Below are 12,767 nucleotides of genomic sequence, written 5' to 3' on the forward strand. Positions count from 1 at the left end.
AACACTTTCTAACAGATGAGTGTTTGTAAAGCCTCAGAAACCTTGCTGTTCGGTTAGGGACATGTGAGGGAAAAGGTACACTTCATAATGACACTGTACCAGAGATTAATGAATCCTTTACATAAATTCATCTTAGATTTTTGTATCCTTAAGTTTTGTTTCCTCCTGCTTACACAAGGAAGTTCACAATGATTAAGTGCTTCTAGTATAATTCCTATACAGCTTACACAGAGAAGGGTTAAGATTTTGTAAGAATACTGTTGTCTTGCTGGTAGAGGTTTCTGAAGATAACATTTAATGCTTTTTAGTTTTTATTTTTTTGCGGGGGGGATGTATGGATGCTGTGTTTTTGTGTTTTTTTTTTTTTAATTTTTTTTGGGTGGGGGGTTTATTTTTAACATTTAATGCTTTTTAAAACAAAAGGTTAATGTTCTTCAGCTGAGACCTGAAGAAATTGCCAGTTATTCTGGACCAAACATGATTTTTACTTAGAGGCAGGATTCCTGACCAGTGATAATGAAACAATTATAAACTACATAGTCTTGTTTTGTGTTGGGTTTTTTTGGTCTATCTTATTAGCCCTCCCCACGCTATTATTACAACAGACAGGTTGGGAAAATTGCAAAGAAAAATGAAAAATCATACCTGTTATTTTTAATTCAGTCTTTGCCAAGGCATAAAGACATAAACCATACTGATTTTCTCTCACTAAATTCCGTTGAAATCATGACATTTTCTGTTGAGGAAATAAGTGAGTTTGGTCTGTGGCATAAATTTAACTTTCATATTAAATTGTCATTATCTTATATGCCAAAGCTAGTATATAAGCATACTCCCAAAATAACAAACACAGAAAAAGATTTCCAAAAATACCCAGCTTCACATTATAAGAGCTTGTTTTAATTCCATTCAGACATTATACAGTGTTGCCAAGATATATTTATATGTAAGATGCTATACTCGTGGTACAAATTTGCTATTCCTAAAGGCAAGTTTTCCTGTTGTCCCGTAAAGTACATATTTAGTCCAAAGGAAGATTCTACTGAATGAATCATTACTAATGCCATGGACACTAGCCCAAAAATGAGGAACAAAAATATGCTTTGACAGGCAAATTTCTTTGAAATCATCCAGATGGTAATAGAACTAGGACATAGGGTTTTTCTCCCCCATTTGCACTAGCAAACTGTAATGAGAAGTAAATAAATAAATGAATTTGAACTTGTCCTTTTTATTGTAAGGAGCTATAACTGCTAGAATGTTACATCTCTGGGAGTGATTAATTTTCTATCATCCAGACTAAAAACCTCTAGTGTTATAAAGGCTGCTTGTTTTCGCCTTACCCTAAGAGATGCATTTCACGTAAGATTCCCATCCAGCATAAATACAGTCTGCTGAAGTATGCTTGCTGCTTTTCCTGCTCTAGGTTCTTTGTCCTTCTTTCTTCAGGAACAAAGAGGCTGCTGTTCTGAGAGGAGAGAATTTCACTTCCACCCTGTTTTTCCTGTTTTTGAGAACTCCTTGGTACCAGATACATCTCATACTTTTTTTTGGAGTTTAGTACATATGGTACATAAACCACATATTATGTAACACCTGAATAGGGCCTAGGTTAGATTCCCAAAATCAATGTATTAATATTTTTGTAGTCAAACAAGAATATTCCTACTAAGTGGGATAAAGGCTGTAAACAGTTCTGTGTCATAGATATACTTTTGATATCACGTGACTTTTGCACCAAACACACAGACTTGGGTTATTAAGCTTTTTAGATCTCAGAATTGCAGATAAAAGACAGTAGACGTGTGATATCTACATATACATGGGATGTTTGGGAGGAAAGGCCTTTAATATATAAACTTCGCATGAGATGAACAGAGATTCTTGCTTCCCCATTCCTTCTCACACAACTGTCCATGTTCCTCTGACACCTTATGGTTCCTCAAGCACCCAGGCATGGTCCCACCTCTAGGCACTGACTTTTCTGCTCTGTGGACTGTTTTCCTGTCTTTGTACAACATACTCCTGGCCTTTTCCAGGCTTTGCTCAAAGATCATCTCAGGGAGCCTTTCCCTGACCACCCTATTTTACATTCTTAAATTCCTTTCTGGTCAGCACTCCCTATCCTTTTTACTATGCTTTTCTGCACAGTGCTTATACAATCAGACACACTATTGTTTATTTATTCACTTGCTCCCTGTCCCTGAAACTACAGTCATTTGGGAAGCTCCATAGAGATGGGGATCTTGGATTTGTTTATTCATTGCTGTATCCCTCACACATAGAGCTGTGCCTGGAACATGGTAGGTACTCAGTACATGACATATTAAAAGAGGAAAAGAATATTATTTGTTCCCATATACTTGGAAAAACATGCAAATTACATTCTTTTTTTTTTCTTTTGGATTACATATGGGCTGCTTCTAGATGCTAGAGCTCTAAGACCGACCAGATGGATGCTTCCCATCTGAGGAGGGAGGTTGATGCAGGGATGAATAGACAGGCAACAGGCATGTTAAACAAGGCAATTTCTGATGGTGATAAATGCTGTTACATTTTTGAAGGAGAGTAACATGATGATACGGAGTAAGGATTTTAGCTTGTGTGGTCAAGGCAGGCCTCTGAGCTGATAAGCTCTGAAAGGAAAGAACCACCTATGCAAAATTCTCAGGGAAGAGCACTGCAGACAGAAGGAACAGCAAGTAGAAAAGCCTGAGGTAGAGAGTGTGTGTATTATGAGAGGGAAGGTCAGTGTGGCTAAGGCACATTGAGCAGGAAGAAAGTAGCACGAGAGGAGGATGCAAAAGCAGAGAGAGCCCACTTCCCAGGCCATGGGAAGAAGTTTGAATACCTGAGTAGCAATGTGAATCAATTTATAATTTAAAGGGGTCATTTTTGCTCTTAAATTGAAAGGTAAAGTAGAAAGAGAGGGAACATGAAGACCAGTTAGATGTCTAAAATGGTGGTCTCAACAAAAGCAGATAAATGACTCTTAGGGTTTTGGCTTGACCAAGTAAGTGGCTGGTAAAATGGGGAAAGACTAGAGTAGAAACAAGGTACTTTTGTTCGATTTTGGTTTCTGTTTTGAGAATTCAGGGGGTGAGGGGAAGAGAGTAAGAATCAAGAGTTCTATTGGCTATGAGGGCTCTGACCTCCATGAAGAGGTCAGGCTGGAGAAATAAATTTGGGGATCATCAGCATATGAAGCCAATTAAAGGTTAAGAATGGGTAAGACACCAGGAGAGAACTCAGATATAGAAGAGAACATCAGGGCACTTGATACAAAGAATACATCAGACCATTAAGACTCTTAGCAACTAATTTATTTTAAAATAGACAAACTATTAATTGTAGAAAATAGTAACATAGCAATTTTAAATGTACAGTTTTAACCAATACAAAAAAGCGATAAAGCAGTATCTGAAGCCTTACTTAAGAAATCTCAATACAAGATCTCTGAAGTTCCTAAAATTCTGGCACTAACTAACGTGCTTTCATTAGCAAAAGATCCAGAAATATGGTAGCCCTTGACCTAAAAGCTAACTGATTTTTATGATATTCATGCAAAAATTAATGAGGAAATGGGAGAAAGCTTCCTAGTGCCTTGTTATAACTGCCAAAAATAAGTTTGAAATTTAACTGAGCACAAAATAAAATTTCATTTTCTAACAAATAAGACAAGATTTCTTTTTAAAAAGAACTCTGAGTTTAGACAAAGTGATTTTCCTAAAAGCTAGCTGATGCTACCTTAAATATCACCTATTTTAAATTATACCATCTCTAAATAAGTTAATCACACAAGATAGTTTAAATACACCTTTAGGTGTTGGGGGAAAATGCCTGTTTTTCTAACACAGCTGTTTTCATTTGAAGCTTTTGCACAAAACCAGATAGAAACATGAATACCTAACCCAAAGACCTTTGATTACTTGCAATTTTGGAGTAGAAATGATGTGGCTTTGAATATGCCAGTGTTAGACCATACTGACTTAAAAAAAAAAAAAAGATAAATAGACAATTGCCAGTTCAAAAGATACATGGAAGACATGTACAATTCCAGAGAAAACACCCCTTCCCAAATTTAGGAGGGCAGAATAATTGCTGAGATGCAATTAGACAAACCTCTAAGAAAGAAAAATTAAGGCTCCTATAGTTAACAGTCTGTTTGTGGAATAAAATTGTTTTAACATCTTGATTCTTCAGGACCCAGAAACATTAGAAAGTGCACTTGGGATATACTGTCTTAGGGCCCTCTGTAGCAAAGCTCTAGCTGAATACTTGATTTTCCAAGTACTATATGGTTACTTCATGAATTCAGTGATCTGAATGGTACAGAAACCAAGAGTACTATTAATAACCCTCATTTTTAAAGCACGAGTTGGATGAAGAAAAGGATCAATAAATTCTTACAAGTCCTGAGGTATGAAATCTGTATCAGTAGTATGACGACATCATTTGTTTATACTTTGTTTTCTGCTTGTGTTTAAAAACTAAAATTTAAAAAACAAGCACACAGTACATCAGATTCCATTAGTAAACTAAAATCTAATGTGTAAAAATTAGTGATTTTTTTCTAGTTTCTAATATCTGTTTTAGCAGAAGAGCTCAGGATCATTTGGGTGAAGGGGGAGTAGTCAGCCAAATCGCATTTGGAAGACAAGACACATATTCTAAGGGCATTCATGTTAAATTAAAAAAATATATAAATATAAATTAATAAAAATAATAGCAAACATCACATATATGCCACAAGAAAAGACAAAGTACTCAAATAGGCCTGGGTTGTTTGGACCGCCACTCCCAGGGCATCCTCCCCATTTGTAGAGCACAGCAATTATACTTTGGAAATGGAAACATCCGCTACAACTTTTTAAATGGCAGTATTTGCACAAGATTTTCAATCTTGTGCAATAACAAGTATATTCTACTATGACATTGCAAGCGGTTTAGGAATCCCCTGCACGCACACCCCGCGCAAGCGCGTGCGCACACTGGATTCCAGCAGAAGAGCTGAAGACAGGTATTCAATGCGGCCGTAAACAGAACCTGGGAGAGTCACACAGTGGGATCGGGGAGAGACCATGAGGCCAGAGGTGTACTCGGTGCCCACGGAGGTCATGGGACCCTCATTTTTCTTCCCTGTTTGAGGTATCCATGCTATCGTTCATTTTTTGCTTCTGCATTCGTGTTCGGGTAGATGCTGGAAAGAGGATGAAGAGATGTTAATAGCACTGATGGTGCTACTAGGTAAGGTTGACAAAGGGCTGCCACAAATGTTATTCTCGTGCCAAATCGATGGAGTGCCGGGCCTGGCAAAGCAGTGGTTTCCAAATTTTTTATCATGTTAATTTTTTTCAAGCACGTACCACTAAATTTGTGTGTGTATATGCATTCCATTTCTGTTTGTGTCTAAATTATAAAACGCACATAACCCAAACAAATGTGAATAGATGAGCTAAAAATAGAGATTGTAATATTTTCTCTCTGTACCAAAAGGTGGCTTCATACACTCCACGGTGCCCAACGTCGCAGACCGCTTCTGCAGAGATGCCGAGGTTGAGGGTGGCCTGCAGCAGAGCAGAATGCTGGGCTGGCCCAGAACAATCACTGAAGTGAGTGGTGTTCTTCTCAACGCAAGCAATTCCCTTGTGCTTGGAGATGCCTTGCAAAGACATCAGCTCATGGCTCATTTAATTTCGACATGAACATTTTAAAAGTACAGTATTAATTATAATGTAGACAAAACCAGAAAAACTTCTTTTAAGTTATTTAAAAATTCTTAACTTGATTTTAGTGGTGGGCAGAAGCTCTTCATTTCAAAGAAGCACAAATTTACACTTGGAAAGAAAGAAAAGACTAATACTAAGTCTTCCCCCTCTGAGAAATCTAGCACTGTGTGATGGTCTTTTTCAAATGTCATTCTTTGATGAAAACTGAAGAATTCCTTAGCTCTAGGGGTTCAAACTCCTGCTGCTTCTTTCCAATTTGCAGCCGAATAAAGACCCTGAACTCCAGCCTGGCATCTGAAATTCACCACCTGGCAAAGTGCACCACTGGCAAATGGGCCCAACACAGCAACTAAACTCTCCTCTAAGAAAACATATCTTTATGGCTTTCTGCTCCTTTAAAAATGTGTATTTGTGAGCTTCAAAATGCTTCCAAATGTTCCTTTGCAAGGCCTCATTTTGGTCAAAAGCTTTGTGTCTATTTTCATGTACTGAGCAGAAATGCCACCGACTAATTTACAGCTCAAACAGAAGTAGAGCAGTCAATGTAAAATCCAAAACAGAGATTCGTTTATAACCAAAACATTTAAACTCTTGGTATATTTAGTGTTGATTGTTCTCTTCAAAAGAACATACATAAAAAGAGAGGGTTTTAAAAAATCAAAAGCATTCTTTTAAATACTTTATACTTTAAATACTTAGTATTTACAGGCACATGTTTAGAGACGCCCCTGATTTTTAAAAAGTCATGTTCAACTGGTATGGCTCTTACCAACATGTCCTATGGCCTAGCCTAAGAGTTTGAGTCCTCACTGTCTCCAAAAGACTTGTCTTCTTCCCAGTACAAGCTGTTCATCCTGCCGATGGGTCTGGCAGCAGACGATCAGGAAACGTCACACTCACTACCACAGCTCTGTCCCTGGGATAACCCGGGAGCAGTCGGTATGTGTTTGCTTCTTCTGTAAGTACTTTCCAACTATTCTACTTGGGTTAATCTTCTATAGACTTAGGGTAGCTTAGGATAGAATCCCATCTGCCTTAACATTCCAAATCTATGTCACTCTGCATAACTTGGAAAATGATCTGATGCTCTTTATGAAAATTTTGATTTCCGGTAATGGAAAACTTTTGTTTGACATTGTTTTTAAAACTCGCAAATTAGAGAAGTTCAATAATAGAATAAAAAGTTATTTTTCAAATGAAGGAGATGATGTTCCTATGTGCTAATTTTATAAACCCTTTCCCTATATCCAACACTCTTAAAGAGCTCCTCATTATAGTTTTGCTCCCTTGAGGTATTTCTAACCATAGCCATTCATGCTGAAGATATGGTTTCACTTCTTAGTATTCCTGCACTAAAGATTTTAGAAAAGGTAAAGATTTCATTTTGCATCACACATTTAATCCACAAATGTCTGTGGGTAAATACTATATTCTTGATTGGATTATATTTTAAGTGCTAATTCAGGGAATTATATGTATTTATTCCTTTAAAACACAAAAAGGTTTTTTGCAATATAAACATGGTTTCATTTATGTAGGGTGAGATGATAAGTACTTACTCATTTCTGCCAGTTTCTGTTGAAATTTGGACTCCCCTGGGATGTGTTTACTGCAGATTTAAAAAAGGGAAGATATTTCATATGTATATGCATAAGTTCAAAACTCAAAGTTTCAATAACTATGGTGGTTCCGATGACTTATTTTATACTCTTATTTTAGTGAGTAGCTTTTAATTTCAGAGGTTTATAAACCATTGAAAATACAAACCATCACAAATTTATAATCTTTTGCATTTTGTCTGTGATTCTTATAAAACACAGTAGTTTTTTTCAAGGGTAAGCATTTAAAAATCTAATGTTAATCATAACAAAATTTTATCAATGGCGTTGTTTAAAAAGGTCAAAAAAAGATCAGATTGTTAATATCTGATATGTTCACTGAATTTCAATAGATAATATGTGATTTCAATGGTGTTAACTTTGGGATACATTCCTATTTTTTTGAGCAATCTTCACAGTTTCCAAATAAAACTGGTATAAAAGGGTCTGGTGGAAGTTAGGAGCAGAGCCGGCGCTCTGGCTTCTCCACATGACCACCTCCGCTACTGAAAGACATTCTACAACTATTCCTACCTTCCATCTGCTTCGTCTGATCCTTCAATATCAAAGCGTAGTTTTTTCAATGGTTTAGGAGGGTTGCTGCCTTCAGCACTTCTTTTGAGCACACGATCGCTGTTACACACCATCTGATTTATTTTCTGGAACTTCTCAGAAGTCTACAAATTACAAAATTCTTTATTTTAAATCATTAATTGCCAGCATTTCATAGTTAGCAACCCTTAATTATAGTTGAGGGGTATCAAAAATCAGGCAGAGGTCATACATACATTTTAATTTTCCGCTTTAGTGTATGTACCAAATGAGATATGGAAAAATCTTGGAATCAGTAACTACACCTAACTCTGCTCCAATTAAATATCTTCCCATCTCTCCCTATGAGGCTCCCCTCCTTCCTCCAACAACTCTGACTACCACTCTGAAATTCCTGGTTCCTCATTTTTGGAACTGACCCACACAGAAAACCAGGACTACTTCTCAGAAGCATGTAAAGTTGGAAAGGCTTTCTAAGAAGAACCTTGTGGGTTTTGTTTGTTTGAGGGCATAACCAGAGAGAATAACACAAGAATCTAGTAAGAAGTGAAATGTCTAGTCAATCATTATTTTGGACTCACCTTAGGAATATTACGTTGACAGTATATAGTTTATATATTTTAAACCATTACTGATACAGTATTTATTAAAATGTTAACTCATAGTTTTATAAATAAAAAATCAAAAGATTTTGAGCCCATTCATTATTACTAGAGATGATTTGAGATCTATATCTCTTGAGGGAGAATCTTGTCACAGCAAAGTAAAGAAAGCGTTGGTAATAAATATCAAAGGGGATGTAATACCTTATTTTATCCAAGGACAAGCACATAGAAAAATTCTATTTCTTATTTATCTTCTTTAGAACTGGAGTGAGGGGATTACCTCAGGGATGTGTATGAACCTGTTCATCTGAACTAAAAAATGAAACCAGACTATTGGTAGAAATTAGGTCTGACTTGACTGATTTCACAGCGAGATTTAGCTTTACTAATTAATCTTTCTTTTCCAAAAATTAAATGAGGCAATTTTCTTTTTTTGTGTGTTTTGTTTTGTTTTAAAGATTTTTATTTACTTATTTATTTTATAGAGTGAGTGTGTGTGCTCATGAGCAGGGCAAGGGGCAGAGGGATCAGAAGAGAGAGAATCTGAAGCTGAGTATGGAGCCTGACATGGGGCTCAATCTCACAACCTTAAGATCAGTATCTGAGCAGAAATCAAGAGTCAGATGCTCAACTAAGTACCCCTAAATGAGGTAATTTTCTAAATATTAAATGCAAAAATAGGTTTTGATGGAAATATGTTTAGAGCACATATATAATATGAAACTAAATTCCTGTATATGTATTAAATTTATGATAAGATTTTTAGTTATCAGCTTTAAAACATGTAGGTTCATATAACATTTTCCCAATTCTTTTAGAGGCTATTGCAAGCAGAAGAGTTTGAGGACCACTAACTCTATACACATTCAGATCCAAACCTTATGTGGTCCCACACCTTGTCCTTTGTGAAACTTGACAGCTGCAGCCTACCTTGAGCTAAATGTCACAGCATTTACTATTTGTAATATATTTTTTAACATTCGCACTTTTAGTACACAAACTATTATCTTTCTCTGGTTATATTTGGGGCAGTGGGATAGGCAGACTCTAGAATGGATCTCACTAACCCTCATCTTCTAGTTTTTACACTCATGTAATCCTCTCTTCCCTGAGTGTGTGGGTGGGACCTAGTGTTACCTTGCTTCTGACAAAAATATGACAAAAGTGATGGATTATCACGTCTAATATTAGTTACAAAAAGACTGTGATTTCATTTTGCTCTACTCTGTACCTCCCACTTTCCCTCTCTCTCTCCTTGCTCTGAGGGAAGCAAGACACCATTTGTGAGTAATGAGTGGCTCCATGGAGAAGCTAAAGTGACAAGGAATAAATGGCTTGGAAAAATATATGTAAGATATTATATAATCTCAAAGGATGTTTAGAAAACCACTTTGAAATTCACCAATTATGAGTAAAACTTGAAATTAAATCTGATTTGAATATAAGTCTGCTATTAATCTTCTAAATTCTATGCAACATGCCTTGCTGAGGTGTTTGAATAATATATATGTCAATTCAAGTCATAGAAATCTGCAATTTCTTTTATAGTTACAGTGCATTCCCTTATATTTCATAGAAAGAAAATACTCACCCCAAATGATTCACCAATTGATACTAAGATTCTGTTAAGATAAAATACAAATTAATAATGAAGATCATATATAACTTTACAGAGATGAACATTTATCATTTTGAGCTATTAGACATACCAAATCTAAAGTCTGCTCTACCTTAGAACCACAACAAAATTATAATTAAGGGCTTACTCTAACATTGCTATTCTAATCATGCACTGAGCTGGTCTCAGATTTTTTTAAAGAATTACATGTCTGAAAGAACATATTCTGCCACTGTCCACATTTAAAGAAGGTAAAGGAAAATTTTAAGTTTACTCACACTTAATTCTTCATAAATCAATCGGAAATCAATTAAAATTTCACACTTCCTCATTAAAAATTCACATAACAATTGGCAAAAAGTTACAGTATTAATAATCAGAATTCTAATTCAGATCTCTACTTATCATATATCCTAGACTTGGAAATCTATTAGTCTGCCTGTCCTTGTTTGAACCAAATGATTTATGTTCTTTTTGTTTTTGAGTATAGCTGACACACAATGTTACATTAGTTTCAGGTGTATAACACAGTGATTCGACAAGTTTATATATTATGTTGTGCTCACAAGGGTAGCCACCATCTGCCACCATACATCACTACTGCAGTATCGCTATTATCACTAGTATCACTACTCGTGTTGTACCTTTTATTGCCCGTGACTTATTCATTCTATAATAGGAAGCCTGGATCTCCCACTAACCTTCACCCATATTGTCCGTCCTTCCCTCCCCTCTGGCAACCATCCGTCTGTTCTTTGTATTGATAGGTCTAATTCTGATATTTGTTTATTCTTTGAAAAAAATTTTTTTTGGATTTTACTTGAGTGAAATCATTTGGAATTTTTTTTCTCTTATTTCTCTTAGCATTATATCCTCTCGCTCCATTCATGTTATCTCAAATGGCATGATCTTATACATTTTAATGACTATATAATATCCCCTTGTATGTATGTGTGTATCTATACTTATATATCACATTTTTCTTATCCATTCATACATCAGTGGACACTTAGAGTTCTTCCATATCTTAAATATCGCAAATAATGCTGCAATAAACATAGGGGTGCATATATCTTTTCAAATTAGTGTCAAATTTTCTTTGGATAAATACCCAATACTGGAATTACTGGATCATATGGTATTTCTAAGTTTTTGAAGAATCTTCATACTGTTTTCCATAGTTGGGTATAGCAATTTACATTCCAACCAACAGTGTATGAGGGCTCCTTTTTCTCCATATCCTCAACAACACTTATTTCTTGTTCTTTTTTAGTCATTCTATAGGTGTGATATCTCACTATTGTTTTGATTTGCATTCCCCTGATGATTAGTGATTTTGAGCATCTCTTCATTTGTATGTTGCTATGCATATGTCTTCTTTGGAAAAATATCTATTCAGATCTTCTGCTCACCCTTTAATTGGATTGTTTATTTGCTATTGAGTTATATGAGTCCTTTACAATTTTTGAAAATTAATTAATCAGATATATGGTTTGCAAATATTTCCTCCCATTCACTAGGCTGCCTTTTCATTTTGTTGATGGCTTCCTTTGCTGTGCAGAAGCTTTTCATTTTGATGTAGTTCTCCTTTTTATTTTTGCTTTTATTTCCCTTGCCTTAGAAGACATACCTAGAAAAAAATGTTGCCATGGTTGATGTCAGAAAAATTACTGCTATGATCTCTTCTAAGTGTCACGTGATTCCCAGTCACACATTTAAGTCTTTAATTCATTTTGAGTTTATTTTCATGTATGGTAATAAAAGGTGGTCCACTTTCATTCTTTTACATGTAGCTAGCTGTCCAGTGTTCCTAGCACCATTTTTTTTTTTTCTTTAAAGATTTTATTTATTTATTTGACAGAGAGATCACAAGCAGGCAGAGAGGCAGGCAGAGAGAGAGGAGGAAGCAGGCTCCCTGCCGAGCAGAGAGCCCGATACGGGGCTCGATCCCAGGACTCTGAGACCATGACCTGAGCTGAAGGCAGCGGCCTAACCCACTGAGCCACCCAGGTGCCCCCCTAGCACCATTTATTAAAGAGACTATCTTTTCCCCCCTTACACTTTGGCATAGATTAATTGACCATATAATCATTAATTTCTGGGCTCTATATTCTGTTTCATTGATCTATGTGGTTTATTTTTATGCCAGTACCATGCTGTTTTGATTACTACAATTCTGTAGTAAACCTGCGATTGTGATAATCTCTATTTTTTTTCAAGATCGCTTTGGCTATTTGGGGTCTTTTGTGGTTTCATACAAATTTTAGTATTATTTGTTCTAGTTTGTGAAAAATGATGGTGGTATTTTGATAGGGATTGCAATGAATCTGCAGATTACTTTGGGAAAAATGAACGTTTTAGCAATATTAATTCTTCCAATCCATGAACATGGAGTATCTTTGCATTTATTTGTGTCATCTTCAATTTCTTTCATCAGTGTTTTATAGTTTTCAGATACAGGTCTTTCACCTCTTTGGTTAAGTTTATTCCTAGGTATTTTCTTCTTTTTGGTGCAATTGTAAATGGTATTGTCTTCTTAATTTCTCTTTCTGCTACTTCAGTATTAGTGTATAGAAATACAATAGACTTATGAACATTAATTTTGTATCCTGAAACTTTACTGAATTCATTTATTCTAGTAGATTTTTGGTGGAGTCTTTAGGAT

The 12,767-nt window shown here is 35.7% G+C and overlaps 1 protein-coding gene across 1 annotated transcript in view; it reads right to left on the reverse strand.

Annotated features, from left to right (window-relative positions):
* Window positions 1–3,308: 3,308 nt before the first annotated feature.
* The window catches only part of LOC111146911 (RB transcriptional corepressor 1), a 157,200-nt gene continuing 147,741 nt past the window's right edge, over window positions 3,309–12,767 (reverse strand). The window contains exons 24-27 of the mRNA XM_022502668.1: window positions 10,076–10,106; window positions 7,862–8,004; window positions 7,289–7,338; window positions 3,309–5,200 (exon numbers count right to left, since the gene is read on the reverse strand). Coding sequence (XP_022358376.1) covers window positions 5,127–5,200; window positions 7,289–7,338; window positions 7,862–8,004; window positions 10,076–10,106 — 298 coding nt within the window. The 3' untranslated portion in view covers window positions 3,309–5,126. The remainder of the gene's footprint in view (window positions 5,201–7,288; window positions 7,339–7,861; window positions 8,005–10,075; window positions 10,107–12,767) is intronic.

The sequence above is a fragment of the Enhydra lutris genome, unplaced genomic scaffold (genome assembly GCF_002288905.1).
Source record: "Enhydra lutris kenyoni isolate GAN:26980312 unplaced genomic scaffold, ASM228890v2 scaffoldscaffold15, whole genome shotgun sequence".
NCBI lineage: Eukaryota > Metazoa > Chordata > Mammalia > Carnivora > Mustelidae > Enhydra > Enhydra lutris.